This window comes from Fistularia commersonii, chromosome 10 (genome assembly GCF_037954325.1).
Source record: "Fistularia commersonii isolate RoL2024-O1a breed Wild chromosome 10, RoL_Fcom_v1.0, whole genome shotgun sequence".
NCBI lineage: Eukaryota > Metazoa > Chordata > Actinopteri > Syngnathiformes > Fistulariidae > Fistularia > Fistularia commersonii.
This window is the reverse complement of record NC_141293.1, coordinates 17,922,836-17,939,778: the sequence shown is the minus strand read 5'-3', so window position 1 is coordinate 17,939,778 and position 16,943 is coordinate 17,922,836. Positions and strand designations below refer to the sequence as shown.

The following is a 16,943-nucleotide window of genomic DNA, read 5'->3' as shown; positions in this document are numbered from 1 at the left end:
AAGATAAATAAATATCAGAGGAAATCTAAAAATATACAATAAAATAAAAAAAAGAAAGAAAGATGAAGAATATAAAGATATATAATCAGTAATACAATATGATAATTGATACGTGCAAAAAATGGCAACTGGCAGCGTAAGCTACTCATTTGTGCTCCTCCACTTTACAGGAGAAGAACCTTCAGCAGAACCAGAGCAGGAATTGTTTGGAATTGGATCTGTTTGGATGGGCAGCGATGCGCCATTGAGGCCATAATAGCATTATCCAATGTTTTGTCTGTTTTTTTTCCTCGCGTGATATTTACGGCTAACCCTCTTTACATCTCTTTTGAGACCTGAGACATGAAACCTCATCACCTTATTAACAAAATGGAGCCTGAAGAAATGAAGACAACTAATTCCCTCATCAATATGTCACTAATATCACCTCCGGCGTTCAGCTGGAGGAGGACGTGTCGAAAAGGCTCAAAGGAAACGTAGCTTTTCTCCGCTCGTGCAGATGAAGGCAATATTTCTCATCTCCCGAGAGCTATTAGGATTTAAATTTTCCGTACTAATCTAAGCCCACATTGGAGTATCCAGCTTAAATTTCAGAAGTACAAAAAAAGTCAGAAAAGGAGTTTATACCCACAGATCCCGTTTGTTGCGTTTCTTGCCAGACCCTTTATGCTCATTTTGTTTACACAGATCTATTTGTCCCCTTTGGTTTTCTATTTTTTACTTTTTCAATTTTCTTCTTGCTTTTTGTTTGAAACCAATATATCATTATTTTCTTACTTTAGCCCTACATGGTTTGCCTCCATGTCATGACAGAGGTGTGTCAAAATAATATGGTTTTATACAAAGTTTAATGGGGATATATTGGGGAGGATAAAACTGCTATTTTTTTTTTTTTTGTTTAAAAACAGGTAAAATAAAAAGATTAAAAAGCAAACACCGTGATGAAAGTAACAACTTTAATATCCTATTAACTAGGGGAAAGAAATAAAAAAATAAATATTTAAAATAAAATAATCATAAATAATGAATAAATAATTTATTAAATAAATTAATTAAATAAATGTATTTAATATTATATTTAATTTATTAATTTAATATTTATTTATTAGATAAATAATTTGATAATTATTATTAAATAAAATCATAAAAATAAAAAAATCCATTATCAGCAGAAAATGAGGAAAAAAAAAATAGTGCATCCAAATTGTTTACATGAAGCTTTTGCAAACATCAAACTGCTCGCAAGTTTTCTATTGTCAAGACGTTCAGATTTTGCATACAGCTATAAAATCGATTTACGTAACGATTCCTGATCCGGCTCGCTAATTCCGGAGCGCAGCGATGAAAACAACGTTTTTTTTATTTTATTTCTCGTAAGATCAAACGAATCATCTGGATCTTGACCTCATCAGCAGCTTCGACACCATCATGACAAATTGCTCCCAAATTACTTTCAGCAGGTGTGACATTTGCATTGAGATGAATTTTATTCCCTCCCATGGGATTCGTAATGAAGCGGCGAGACCAGAGACGCCGCCTCGATCCCCCAAACGCGTTTGGCGATCGCGCTGTCCAACTCCGCTTTATTTATCGACCCGCGAACGATAGCGTTTTTCAGTTTATTTATCATAAATCTAAACTGCACAGGATTTGAAACTGATTTATTTCCAAACCAGCACCGATTCCATCTGATGATATCCCGTTTTCTGTCCAATATGGATCTGCTGCTGCCTGCCCACGCAGTCTGATCGTGAATATTTCACCCGAGGGCGCCTCTTTTCTGAAAACAACATCTTCCCCTTCTGTTCTGCCTGGAAGACGGATCCTCTGTTGTTCTTGTGAAGTCTTAGCGTGATTTTGTTCCTTTTGATCAGACGTCACGATCGGTGAAAAAGCTCGTTGCGGATGAACTCGTTAAATCGTCTTCGGCAACCGAAATTCCTCCCGAAAATTCCGTGTGAGTTCCAAGCGAACACCGTTTCTACCGTCCAGTATTATCTGCCATTTGTGCCGAGCTATTTTACTTTTTTTTTTTCATTAAATGTTCATATTTGCATGAATAAAGGCCAACTATTAGCGCGTACAATACATCTTTCCGCACGTGTTTTAATATTTTCGCAAAAGCCCGTCGTTAAGTGAAAACCACCAGCGCCGTATTTTGTTGTCTTGGGAAATATATCATATCTGTCACAGTTAATTCTATAAATAATCCCAATCCTTAAATAATCCCAAGTAAATGTCGTTCGTCATCCTTGATGTTGTTGTTGTTGTTGATGTCTGTTGTTTATTTATCTGCTGTCTATTTATTTGTGGATTTTTGTCTCGCTAAATCCTGTCTTCGGCCTTTCTATTCATATTTATACTCATATTTATTTGCTTTTTTTTGACATTATAACAGTTATGCTGCTGTGACAAAGGAATTTCCCCTATGGAGACCAATCTTATCTTACGTTATTTTATTTTAATTTTGGATACCAGTGTTCCGACGGTGACGAAGGCCCCAAACTATTGATCGGCCATCAAGGTGATCGGCGGAAAGCTCTGCTCCTCCAGGGAGTTTGGGAGATCTTATTATAGTATCATTGAAATAAAGAGTTGTAGGATTATTTACAGTATATTAACGCGCGCCATTCAAAACACGTCGTAAATGATGGCCGGGCCACGGGCCGCACGTTCCTCCGAGTCTTTGGATTATCTTCCCGATGAACATTCGAGTCAGCAGGATGTTTTTCGTGCTTGCAAACTCCGGTCTTCTTCTTCTTCTTCTTCTTTCGGCTTTTCCCTTCAGGTGTCGCCACAGCGAGTCAACTTTCTCCATCTAACCCTATTCTCTGGATCCTCCTCTCTCACACCAGCTACCTTCATATCCTCTCTCACGACGTCCATGAATCTTCTCTTTGGTCTTCCTCCAGACCTCTTGCCTGGTAACTCCAATTCCAGCATCCGTCTACCAATATATTCACTATCTCTTCTCTGTACATGACCCAACCATCTCAGTCTGGCTTCTCTGACCTTCTCTCCAAAACATCGAACATGTGCCGTCCCTCTGATAGCCTCATTCCTGATCCTCTCCATCCTGGTCACTCCCAAAGGGAACCTCAACATCTTCATCTCTGCAACCTCTAGTTCTGCCTGCTGTCTTTTGGTCATTGGAACAGTTTCTAGTCCATACATCATCGCTGGTCTCACCACTGTCTTGTACACCTTTCCTTTTATTCTGGCCGATAGTCTTCTATCTCTTCGTACCCCTGACACTTTTCTCCACCCATTCCAACCTGCTTGGACCGTCTCTTCACCTCTTTTCCACACTCTCCGTTGCTCTGGACTGTTGACCCTAAGTACCTGAAATCCTCCAGCTTCTTGATCTCCACTCCCTGTCGCCTCACCGTTCCACCCGAGTTCCTCTCATTCACACACATATATTCTGTCTTGCTGCGACTAACTTTCATTCCTCTCCTTTCCAGAGCATACCTCCACCTCTCTAGATGTTCCTCTACCTGTTGTCTGCTCTCACTACAGATCACAATGTCATCCGCAAACATCATGGTCCATGGGGATTCCTGTCTAACCTCATCTGTCAGCCTATCCATCACCATTGCGAACAAGAAGGGGCTCAGAGCTGATCCCTGATGGAGTCCCACCTCCACCTTGAACTTCTCTGTTACCCCAACAGCACACCGCACCAGTGTCTCACAGCGAGCATACATGTCCTGCACCAGTCTAACATACTTCTCGCTTGCAAACTCCGATGAGAATTCATATTTAGACACCAGAGTCGAACCATCGGGTCAAAGTCTTCCGGTCGTTGTCGGACAGTCGATTCCCCAAAACGATCAAGCGAGCGATGGCAGCAGCGTCGTCGAGGAGCGGCGTTTGTCCTCTTGCGTGTGCAAGGAGGTTAGAGTAGGACTTTTATGACAATTTAAATAATGAGGCCATCATTGGACGATGGAAGGTTTACCGGGGAACTCGGGTGTCACACACTTCATTAAGGAGACAGAGCGTTGCGAGACAAAGCGTTGTCCATGAGGTCCTCTGAAAGTAATCGGCGAAATTGAAACCATCTGCGTGTTGGGTGATGCAAGAGTCCCCTTTTTCTAATTCTGTTTATGGTCTTCATGGATGATAATCCGTTGATTAAGTCTTGTGAAGGTCAAGTACAACAGCCTCAGGATTGGCTCATCGTAGCACGACTTGCTAAGAATTAGCAAGTCCAAGTTCTCCGCTGATGAAATCAGAAGTTAAAGTATCTCAGGATTTTTTTTTTTTTTTTTTTCTCTCCCAAGAAATGAGTCTGATCTGAATCATGAATTAGCGCCGCAGCGGAAAGGTCAGACGCCCACAAGGAGTTTTTTAACGCAGCTAATTCGTATTAAAAAAAAAAAAAAAAAAAAAAAGGGCGCCAACTGCCTTGGATCTGCTTAAACGCCCGCTTTTCATTCGCCGTCAGATGTTCCAGGTAAGAGGCGACATGATTGACCTTCTCGAACATGCCGGCGTGATTATACAGTTAATCTCAGCTGGAACCGTAACCTTTCCCCCTCGGAAAAGCGGGAGTGCATCGCTGGGGACGATGAAAGCAGGGGTTTGTTTACTCCGCTAGCCGCTGACGTGACCTGACCTTCGGGGGAAACGGATGGAAAAACGTTTTCTAAGATGCGGCGCTCTCTCTTGAAGTAATATGATATTTTATAAAAAAATAAAATAAAAAAAAAGGTGTTCCACGTAACGAACCCATCTGCTCTTTCGCTTTGCGATATTTTTCAAAAATGGATTTTGTGAAAAAAAAAAAAAAAAAAAATTGTGTGAAAGATCGAAATTTTCCCTTTTTTTTTTACGCAAAAAAGACCCGTTTGCAAAGAGCAACAAAAAAAAAAAAAAGGTTTTTAAAGCTGTAACTGACCCACCTTGGCTCGCATTACATTGCAGTGCAGCTCACTGGAGCTCTTCTCATATCTCAGCTCAAATTCCAGCGTTCCAAGAGCGGCTGGGGAGGACATGATGAGAAGAGACAATTAAAAAACACCATTGACACGAGAAAACGGAAAAAAGATTGAAAAAAAAAAAAAAAAAAAAAACAACATTCAAGTTTCTGTCTCGATAAATTGGGCGCCTGGAAGAAACGCGCGGCATCCAGTGGATGAAAAATCCAATTTGGAGGAGCCGCACCTGTCACGTGGATCTGAACACAACACATCACATGTCAACATGAAAAATCCTCTTAAAACAAGGGCGAGCGCGTTCGTCAGGCCTGGTTACCGACACACGTACGAACGCAAGTGACATATCCTGCGCAGATGATTCGCAGGGATTAATGCTTCCACAGAAACAGCTGTGCATAATTCATCAACCTGCAGGGAGCTACACATTTCTGTCGGCGGTTCATTTAGAAGGCTCTTTCCTCAAATGCTTGGCGTGTTTGTGGCATATTTATGAAGGTAAAATGTTTTTTGTTTTTTTTTTATCTTTTGCAAAGAAAATTAGAATACGCGGATCAATGCTGCTGCAGGGGGGGGGGGTTGCTGGAAGGTTATTAATTAATTTAAATGGATTGTAAACATGTGAGGGAACCTTTTTCACGCTATGTTACCGGGTTCTCGTTGTACTTTTGAACCCCCGGCGTGTTAGGAGTCACATGAAATTAAGACAAATGCGTCAATTAGTGTGTATTTTACTTCAGTCTCTCAGTCAAAGTTCAAAAATAAGAAATAAGCTCGTCCTCCTAGATCTTACGAGCAAAGCCGGTTGACGCGCAATTAAGAATAACGTAAATGTTCTCAGCTCTACTACCTCAGAGGTGGAACAAACTTCCAGAAGCAACAAGACTAGCATCAACTATCTCAACCTTCAAGAAACAGGTAAAAACTGTTCTCTTTCAGGACTTTTTACTGCGCTGATGCCCCAGATCAGGTTAGGCAGCAAGTTAGGCTATGCAGTGTGTGTGTGTGTGTGTGTGTGTGTACGTTTGTGTATGTCTTTGTCCAAAAAAAACAACAAAAAAACTCACTAACCCAAGCTTACTGTTCTGTATATTTCCTGTGCATCTTGTATTTGCAAGTGTATTTGCAGTCTATGTCTTCTATTGTAAGTTGCTTTGGATAAAAGCGTCTGCCAAATGCAATGTAATGTAATGTAACATAAACTCAGATAGATTTACATCGATTTACGGTGCTTTTGTTGCAAAAAAATTTTGCTTTTTTTTTCATCCGAACTCCGAAAGGTTTTTTACTCATCAGCTTCTGCTTGTTCTGCTCAGTGTTTTCAGACTTTGGAGTTGCACCCTATCACGGTCCACAAGTCCGGTCCTGAGCCTTGGCGGGGACAGAACGACTCCTCTGTGAGCAAAAAGCCATCGAACCGCAGGCGGTTATTGCCCTTAACCCACTGTGAAGGAATCTGTTTCGTCTCGGTTTTCCCCGCTCGGCTCCTGAGCATCAATAGTTTCTCCTGTCAGTTCCCGTCCACCGGCCGGGCCTGTTTTTTTTTTCTTTTGAAGGCGAGGATGTTCATATCTTCACAGACCGGCTTTGGGTTTGAGCTGCGATACTTTTCCGCGAACCGCAGCTACAGACACAAAAAATCCGTCCGTTTCCTTTCCCACGTCTGATGCGAGTCTGTTTTACAGATAAAGCACATTAATATTCCCCGCTGCGATAAAGTCAAATATCGAGTAGGTTTTTTTTTTTTTTTTTTTCATTCTGACACCGATACTTTGCTGCTCAAATGATTTTTCATGTAGAATCAAAGAATTTAATCGTCGGGTTCTTGGACTCAGCCAGGACCCGTTATTAAAAGATTAATAATTCCAGTCGGGTATAATTATCCGAAAGGAAAATTTAGCCTCGTAGCATTTAGCTTTGTTTACGTTTCTTTAACGCCCGGAAGTACGATCAGACGTGGTCTAGGTGTCTCTGGGGTTTCATTTCAAACATTCCTTGCTGTCGAATCTTGTTGAGCTTCACGGCGCGAATACGAGACGTGCACAATGCAAAAGCCGTGCACGATCCGTCATCCGGCTGATGGTGATATCACCATTTGACCGTCGGGGGGGCCTGGAAAACTCCGAGTTGTAAATAAAAATAAAGAAACGTGCTCCGGTCAGTGATGAAAAGTAGCAGTAGACTCCTTTTTTATGATTACGATTTATTCTTTTTTTTTTTTGATTAATGACTCCTGCAAAGTCCACTTATTTTGTTTTGCTGGGAATAAAAAATATAAATAGAAGGCAGAAGACAGAAGATAGTGAGACCAAAAGAAAAAAAATCAACAAATAAATAGACAGCAGACAACAACAAAATCGGGGATGACAATAATCAACATCAAGAAAAAATGAGGGTGAAAAATACAACAATAATATTAATAGTGAGAAAAATAACAGGTAAATTATAAAAATCTTTATATGTAATGAACTGTTCCTCTAAAAAAACGTGATGATTTAATATTAAAAATAAGATAACACCCTAAAAATATTGTTGTGTTAAAAGAGAAAATCTTGTCACTGCCGGAAAATTTCCCACTAGAATTTATTAGAAAATGGATTGTTAGCATGAATAAGAGGAGGTTTAATGTTTACAAGGCTAATGGTGGCTATTCTGGTTGTTAAATCAATCTTTTTAATTTTGCCTGTTTTTTTTTTATAGAAATAAGAAAAGGAAAGATAATTTTAACAATGTGACTAGACGTTTTTTCATCCAAAAAAACATTTTGTTTTCAAATTTTCAAGCAAAAAATATATATTGCAAAATTACGTTTTCATTTTTTTCCTCACCCGAATCCCACTGTAAAAAAAAAACAAAAAAAAACAGATGCGTGTGAGAAAAAACGGGCCGCAGTAACACAAAAATTTGATTTCAGGCGGGGGGGGGCCACCAAATATTGTTCTGAAGGCCCTGGATTAGAGAGACAGTAGACTCAGGACATGCCGTGCCGTAGATACTCTCAGAGAGACTCTCTTCTTGGGTCTCGGAAATAGAAAATTTTCCATCTGTCGGACCGCTGATCGCGCTGACTAACTGGACGCGACAGAAGGCACAAGTCAGTATCCCGAGGAGCTCAGATGGACGTGGCTGGTTAAAGAACTTTTTTTCATCCAAGAGGTGACGGTCCAAACGCAAAGTCCACTCTCGTGCACGGAAATGGTTCGTTTTCTGTCATTTTCGCCAGTTGAGCGAAGAACCCGTGTCTGAATAGCGTTGTTTTTTTCTGATTCTGAGTCTTTTTTCCAGTTATTCCAATTAAAGAATTGATGAAAGCATCTGAAAAAAACCATCTTTAAGACATTTTAATATAGCTAGTGGGCTGGAGTGTTGTTCTGTTTCACTCTGATTTAACTGAAGATCTAAAATATATCATAAAAACGGACAGATTGAAAAAGCTAAAGTTTCCTTCCAGAGACGTGTTTTCATTTCATGGACTTTGTGTTTTTGATTAAATTACTGAAAAAAAAATACACCGTCGCAGAGTACAATATAATTCATTTTTGTAAATTAAATATGCAATTTCTCAAACTATTTCTTGAGACAAAGTGAGCCCATTATGTTTAAGAACTGTATTGTTTTTAATCCGATATAATGATGTAATCTCTGAAAGTGCATTGTGTTGCCAGTGGGACGTCATTTGACTTGCTTTTAAAACAATTAATGGTAAAACATTATTTTTGTACATCGCTAAATAACCCAATTATTTCTCTATGACGAATCAAAAACATATATATGTATTTGGAATAAATATGATAATTAATGTAAATCTGGAAACACTGGGAGGGGAAAAGTGGAAGATGATATGGCTTTTTTTTATAACTTCTTAATGATATTATCTCAGCATATCATATATATGGTATACAATAAGGTTTGGGGGTGTTTTTATGTTTTGCAAATGTAAAAAAAAAAACATTTTCCATGCCAAATCATGCATCGGTATCCGGAACGGACAGACGCTCAGAGACACACAGACACATGCCGACATCGAGCCTCACTGCAGTCGTCACTGTCCGAGCTGTGGATTTCCACTGACGTGTCAACACTGCTGGTCAGGGACAGCAACCCGCCGCCGCCGCCGCCGCCGCCGCCACCGCCGCCGCCGCGGGGCAGCAAAGGCGAGAGGAGGTGGGCGCCGCCCGCTCCGGACGTCACGGCGCCAGGGCTCGGCGGCGGTGACGAGGAAGCGGCGGTGGGGGATGTCGGGGACAGCCGGGGGAAGTAGGCGGAGATCTGGCGGATGGGGCGGATGGGGCCGGGGCAGACGTCAATGGCCATGTGTTCCTGGATGGAGATGCTGAGCTTGTTTCCCCTCCGCACCGTCATAGAGTCTGAAACAAATCCACGAGAAAATGCGATGTTTTGGTGTAAATACCCGTGGTTTACGACCTCCTAGCGGTCGACGCTAGCTCGGGTCGGCGTCGCGACCCCAGAGGTCGACGAGCTCAGTGAGATGGTGAGGAACACAAGACTCTGACGATCCACAATTCCACAACCTCACTACGGCACGGCATGTCCTAACTCTGCTGTCTCTCGAATCCAGGGCCTTCAGAACAATATTTAGTGGCCCCCCCCCGTCGCCTGCAATCAAATCTTTGTTTTAGTGCGGCCTGTTTTTTCTCATATGCATCTGGGTTTGTTTTTTTTTGCAGTTGGTTTCGGGTGAGGAAAAAAATAAAATGTAACTTTGCATTATATTTTTTGCTTGAAAATTTGAAAACAAAATTTTTTTTGGATGAAAAAAACATCTAGTCACATTGTTAAAACGATCTTCCACAATCTCACTACGACACGGCATGTCCTAACTCTGCCGTCTCTCTAGTCCAGGGCCTTCAGAACAATATTTAGTGGCCCCCCCCCGTCGCCTGCAATCAAATCTTTGTTTTAGTGCGGCCTGTTTTTTCTCATATGCATCTGGGTTGTTTTTTTTTTTGCAGTTGGTTTCGGGTGAGGAAAAAAATAAAATGTAACTTTGCATTATATTTTTTGCTTGAAAATTTGAAAACAAAATTTTTTTTGGATGAAAAAAACATCTAGTCACATTGTTAAAACGATCTTCCACAACCTCACTACGACACGGCATGTCCTAACTCTGCCGTCTCTCTAGTCCAGGGCCTTCAGAACAATATTTAGGGCCCCCCCCCCGCCTGCAATCAAATCTTTGTTTTAGTGCGGCCCGTTTTTTCTCACATGCATCTGGGTTTTTTTTTTTACAGTGGGTTTCGGGTGAGGAAAAAAATGAAAACGTAACTTTGCATTATATTTTTTGCATGAAAATTTGAAAACAAAATGTTATTTTTTATGAAAAAACGTCTAGTCACATTGTTAAAACGATCTTTCCTTTTCTTATTTCTATAAAAAAAAACACAGGCAAAATTAAAAAGATTGATTTAACAACCAGAGTAGCCACCATTAGCCTTGTAAACATTAAACATGCTAACAATCCATTTTCTAATAAATTCGAGTGGGAAATTTTCCCGCAGTGACAAGATTTTCGCTTTCAACGCAACAATATTTTTAGGGTGTTATTTTATTTTCAATATTAATTCGTCATGTATTTTTTAGAGGAACAGTTCATTACATATAAAGATTTTTATAATTTACCTGTTATTTTTCTCACTCTATTAATATTGTTGTTGTATTTTTCACCCTCATGGTTCCTTGATGTTGCCCCTTGTCATCCCTGATTTTGTTGTTGTCTGCTGTCTATTTATTTGTTGATTTTTTTTTTCTTTGTCTTGCTATCTTCTGTCTTCTGCCTCCTATTTATATTTATATTTATATTTTGTTTTATTTTTACATTATAACCGTTACGCTGCTGTGACAAAGGAATTTCCCCCATGGGGATCAATAAAGTCTATCTTATCTTATCTTATCTTATCTTATCTTATCTTATCTTATCTTATCTTATCTTATCTTTCATTCACATTATATATATACGTTTGGTGTCATTTTCATGAATTGTTTCTCCCCCGTAACGTTAAAACATTATCTTGTTGTTATTCTCATTTCAACATTGTCTAATATTTATGTTATTTTTCCCATCATCATCGTTAAAACAAGACTTTTAGAGCCGTATCACCATTACATAGTCTGGCTGTCATCGCTCTCTTAAAATAATCTTTTATTACGAATTCTCACAATATTACAGCTTTTTGTGGCAAACGACTTCTTCCAATATAATAACTCCTTTTCTGATTTCAACTTTACTTGACTCTCATGACACCTGGGAGCTGAAGCGACGCTTCATCGCAAATTCTTTCCAAGTATTTGCCATATTGTTTATTTGAAAAGTTTTATCCCACTCTATAACTTTCCCTACACCTGCTCATTGTAATAAAGATTTTACCGCGTCAGCTTTCATGATAAAAGGATGGACAGATGGACGACCTAAAAACAAGGATTTTTTTTTTTTTTTTTTTTTTGCATAAATCAATTTTCCTCTCGTCTCCCTTCCTTGTTTGTTTTTTGTTTTTTTTTTTTTTCTTTTTTTTTTTGCAGTTCGGATCTACGGCGAACAAGGAACGGCGATCAATACTGTTCATTGTGCAGGCGGTTTGAAGTTTCCGGCTTTCACGTTCCCCTCCACTCGCCGACACAACGCCGACATGTGGCTTCATGTGTGTGAACTCATTAAAACACAGTGTGTGTGTGTGTGTAAATACGTTAAGGGTTTAATGGGTGAGGTGAAGCGAACAACCGCGGCCACATTTCGGTGACAGGTGAGAAAAAAAAAAAAAAAGTTGTATCGCAGATGTGAAATGCTTTGTAAACAGATGGTGAAGAAACATCGGGGACTTTGAGTAAATAAGTGTTTTGCTGTGTGTGTTTTCCTGTCCCTGTTTTAGATCAAAAACAAATATGGGGGGAAAAAAAAACAAAAAAACTGCCACTTAAGCTGAATTCTCTACCTGCCAATTTCACCATAAGGAGAAAGAAAATGACTTTATAATTTAATAGAGCGACTGTACCGTTACCTCGGGGATACAAAGTCAACCAATAGCACGTCCTACCGTTAATAACAACGGGGAGTTTGAGCCAGGCTGTCGGCAAAATGACAGAACGGGTGAAATTGTTAGCGAGGGTTCGGGGGGAATACGACAATAAAAGCAAAGATTTTAAACTGGTTTGCAGCTACGGCGATAAAAAAAAAAAAAAAACAAGATGTTGAGCGAGGCTGCAGGATTTGATCCAAACAGACCCCATTTTTTTTCTTTTCTGTTAAATCTAAATCCATCACTTGAGTACAATAGCCTTACATTTTTGTCAAAATAACCTAAAAAATAGTTCCTCTTCTCCAATGTGATGCCACTTTATTCAAATAATGTTGGATTTTGTTGTGATGTCAATACCACAGTCCTAACATTACAAAACAGTGCCTGCTAGATTTCCAGAGAAAGATTTAATTGCAACTTTTAAAGATGTACAGCATTTATAGTGTCTTGCTTGGAAGTAAATTGGATCATCCCGTGGAAATCTCCCCGTGTTTCTCCATCTCATTTTATCATCAGCGGGAGGGTGTGATTGATGGACTAGAGCAGAGGCGGGCAATTATTCTGGCCGGCGGGCCAGGTTTATTTGATAATTTTAACACGCTGTCCGACAAAGTATCATGTAAATTGAACAAAACTAAAATTGCAAAATTTTTTTCTTTTTTTTTTTGCCATTTTATTTCAACTTTAAATTCATGAATGCTCATATTCATCTATTGAAAATTGTAAGTATTGTAAAAAAAAAAAAAAAAAAAAATTTCAATTGAAAATACTTCCAATCGAAAATTGAAAATTGAAAATACTCGGTAAAATATTCAGATAAAATTATTTGGCGGGCCGGATGTGGAGAGTTATGGTGAGACCGCCAGGAAACGTGCCACATCTAAAACAAAATCAGTGTAAATAGTAAATATGTTAAGAATAAGAACCCCATTTGTCACTAATTTTTTTGACAAATTTCTCAATATTGGAATTTTTTTTCCTACCTATGAGTCTAATTAATCAATGATGGAGGCACAGAATCCACTGTGGGGGTATAATATTTTAAAAAAAAAAAGTTTTCATTCAGAGGCGATAAAGACTCTGACTGACATGTTCATATTTAAACAATGTTGAATTTAATTAAGCTTTAGCAGCAGCCAGTCACGGGGGTTAACTGGGGTCGCTGAACGTGTCGAACAAGACAAGGAATCATTCATCAATCACGGCGTCATTTCAACTAATTAATAAGCCCCTCGCTGCTAATTATGAAGACTATTAGTTGCTATACATCCTTTTTTATAAGTCCCAGCAGTGTTTAGCGCGGATACATTTTGTTCGGGGCGGAGGAAGCGTTTATCAGCAGAAACATTCATTACGTTGAAGCAAGACCGCTGGCCGTCACGGCGGGATTAGTGCACACACTCCGAGTGCAGCGGCGGATGCTAATGACGACACGTGAAATGCCGTGCAAAAAAATTCATGATATTGCTGTATTTCTTTTTTTTTTCATCTCATATTGGCCAATTTTAGCACCAAAACAATGGTTAAGATTTAATCAAAGAAACTGTGCAGATATTTCTATCAGACAGTCGATAAACGGTTATTTTTCTTGTTACAGAAAGTAAGACACCTAAAATAAAAAGAATCAGTCATTATCTATTGGAGCCGTGGGATGAGATTTTCAGTCCAGAAAGAAAACAGGCCGAATAGAAAATATCCTATATTTCCTGAAATAATGACAGCTTTTGTCATCATTTTGGTGAAACGTTATCACAATATTCACGATGCTTTCCATACTGCTCGGCAAACACTCGTAAAGACTGCGCTATACAGGACTGTCTCAGAAAATAAGATTATTGTGATAAAGTTCTTTATCTTCTGTAATGCAATAACAAAAACAAAAATGTCATACATTCTTGATTCATTACAAATCAACTGAAATATTGCAAGCCTTTTATTATTTTAATATTGCTGATTGTGGCTTACATCTTAAGAAAACTCAAAAATCCTATCTCAAAATATTAGAATATCACGAAAAAGTAATTTTTGTTTTGAATTGCATTACAGAAGATGAAGAACTTTATCACAATATTCTAATTTTCTGAGACAGTCCTGTATATCATATACATCTGCAGTATTTGCAGATATTTGTCTTCCACGATAACCCGATAAACCCAAGAGCTTGCAGAACCTCCATAAAACCTCCTCACCAACCTTCTCCAGTGTGATGATGCTTCCCAGACTTCCTAGCTAGTTACAATTTCCCGAAATAATTCCAATAATTGTGGTGTTTTTAGCAAACCGTCTTCCATTAAACTGCGTGTCGTCCTATTGTTGGTCATTCTTATATAAAGTAGTTTTCATTGCATTGTTTAAATCACCACATTCCCACAACATAGGTGACGCTAAAAGTCTTGAATCTCGTCAGAATCCGGTTTCTGCTCGGAGGGAATGTCAGTGGGTTTTGGAAGTTTATTATTTTGCTCCTTCGAGGTCAAAAGTTCTCGATCGGAAAACGGAGGATGGGAATGCCGTGTGGTTTCCACGGAGAAGCCGGCCGATGCATCGCCACGACAACCCAGAATACTGGCATGATCGCGTCGCTTCGGATGTGATTCTCTTAACATGAAGGCTTCGTGTTGAAATCTTTATTATGAGTCGCCAGGCCGACAATGAAATTAAAACACAAGTTCCCATTGAGCCAAACCGTGTTGCTTAATGAGGATGCATGTGTGTGTGTGTGTGTGTGGGTATGTGTATACACACACACACGCTTAGGGGAGGGCATTTCTTTTTCACCCGCCACTAATCCTCTCATTTCCTGCCGCTGCCGTGAAAAGTGCTCTCCATTTCTTTCTGCACCATCTATTTTTGAACGATCCAAATTTCCAGAATCATCGGGGGAGTTTCTTCGATCGGTCCGTCAACGAAATTGGTTCGCGTTCGATCAATTTTCAGGCAGCAACACCAACAGCTGGCACCAATTTAGTTTGCGACAAACAATTTGCATTTGGGAAATTTCAGCAGCTAACCAACGTGTGAGATGCTTTCATACAACTACTTTTACTGTCATTTATTCCAATAGGTGGCGCTGTGTTGATGAAGAAAATGTGAGAAATCACGTTGGACTTTCAGGAACAAAAAAAAAAAAAAAAAATCATCTAGATTGTCAGTAGGCGAAAAATGATAAAAATGAATGAAAACAATTTGAGGGATTTGCTACACAAACCCCCCCCTCAAACAGCAAGCAAAAATCAATGCCCTATATGGTTACAAGGAAAAGACCAACAAATAAAAGAGAAAAAGAAATGCTGATTTTATATTTATATGCACTTTTAAATATACATATATATATAGGTGTGTGTGTTTAATTTCTTTCTTTCTTTTTTTTTTTTTTTTTTTTTTTTTTTTAATCATTTGCCTGCACAAATTGTGACATTTTTCTGAATAAATTATATTTCTAAATCTGGCTTAACTTCATTTCTTCTCAAAGTGCTTAAATCCATTTTAGTTTTTTTGTGTTGATTATGATAATACATTTTTCTTTCTCAATGGCAAAAGTCACTCTAATAGCATTAACACTTGATCTTTGTAATTTTACAACTTAATACTTGAAATCTCTATCATTTTTTTTTTAATAAAACCTCCTTTTTTCTAATGATAGACTAAACAACAAAGTTCTCTTCTTAATCCGGTCATGACGAAATAATATTCTTTTTAAAGCAAAGCAGCTCAGCCCGTCACAACAGGTGCATAAGAAGCAGCTTATCATGTCTTTCTGACTGAAAAGAGCAGAAATCCAAGACAAAAACAATTGTAAACAATAAATATTCATAAGGCTGTTATTAACTTTTAAGACGCGAGTCTCTGCGTTTCATTTTTCCTGTGTTGTGAAAATGTCCACACCTGCTGACAACAAGATTTGGTCTCAAAAGAGGTCGATGTTTAAATGATTTCTTTAAAAAAAAACACAAGAAATAAAACACACACCTGTTCTGTAAGAACAGCTCATTAAATATCAATAAAAAAATGACTATAAATGCAGCACAAGTTAGTGTTTCCTACTCTGCTTTGCATATTTGGAAACTGCAGACGGGGTCCCTGAGCAGAATGCAGTCTTGTGGAAGTTCCTAATGCATTCAATGAATAAAAACAAACAAAATGCTTAAAATATGCAATTTGGTTTCAGTTCCGTCCAAAAAAAAAAAAAAAAAAAGAGCACCGCAAAAAAGCAGCAGTAGATGCAGCAACGCACAAGTTAATATTTGCACCACTGCTCCACACCTACCCAAGCAGAACCAGGAAGACTAGATAGAAAAAGAGGCTGTGAGATTTACAGGAAAAAAAAAAAAAAAAAACATATAAAAAAATAAAAAAAAGTGACTCACCCAAAAATCAAAGCATATAAAAATTTTTTTCCTTACCTCCTGATTGTGAGAGTGAGAGGAGATTCCTTCACAAACAAGTGGATGTGGTTTCGCACTCACAGGTGATGGGGGAGGCGGTCAGCTGAGGGAGGAGGAGGACGACGACGAAGAGGAGGAGGGTTTAACTCTTCGTCTTCTCCTCGATACGAATCCGCGGAGCCTCACGTTCCTGCAGCGGCATTCGTGAAGCTCTTCCTTTAATCACCCTACACATGTATTAGATTAACTCTCTCTCTCTCTCTCTGCCGCTTCTCTTCTGCAGCTTCCAGAGGGTCGGGTGAGATGTTGGCCGGATGGAGGAGAGGGGAGGTAAAATAATGCCAACGGCAGCATCTGTCTCTCTCTCTCTTTGCTCGCTGTATAATTGGTGGTTAATGACGCCTAATGATAAGTCCAACGCAGATACAATCACACATGGCAGAGCGTCTTCCTCCCATCCAGGAAAGGGTGGAGATGATGTGGCCCCCGACGGCCCCCCGACTTCCCTCCTCCTTCTGGGCTTCTTCTACCTCCTTCTCGCCGGTGGTCAGACGGCGAGGTGTCCCTGGGGTTAAAACCCCCCCCTT

At 39.3% G+C, this 16,943-nt stretch overlaps 1 protein-coding gene across 1 annotated transcript in view; it reads right to left on the bottom strand.

Moving 5' to 3' along the window:
* Positions 1–16,509, bottom strand: part of doc2a (double C2-like domains, alpha) — a 41,667-nt gene extending 25,158 nt beyond the window's left edge. The window contains exons 1-3 of the mRNA XM_086154167.1: positions 16,375–16,509; positions 8,975–9,307; positions 4,908–4,987 (exon numbers count right to left, since the gene is read on the bottom strand). Coding sequence (XP_086010293.1) covers positions 4,908–4,987; positions 8,975–9,302 — 408 coding nt within the window. The 5' untranslated portion in view covers positions 9,303–9,307; positions 16,375–16,509. The remainder of the gene's footprint in view (positions 1–4,907; positions 4,988–8,974; positions 9,308–16,374) is intronic.
* Positions 16,510–16,943: the final 434 nt, after the last annotated feature.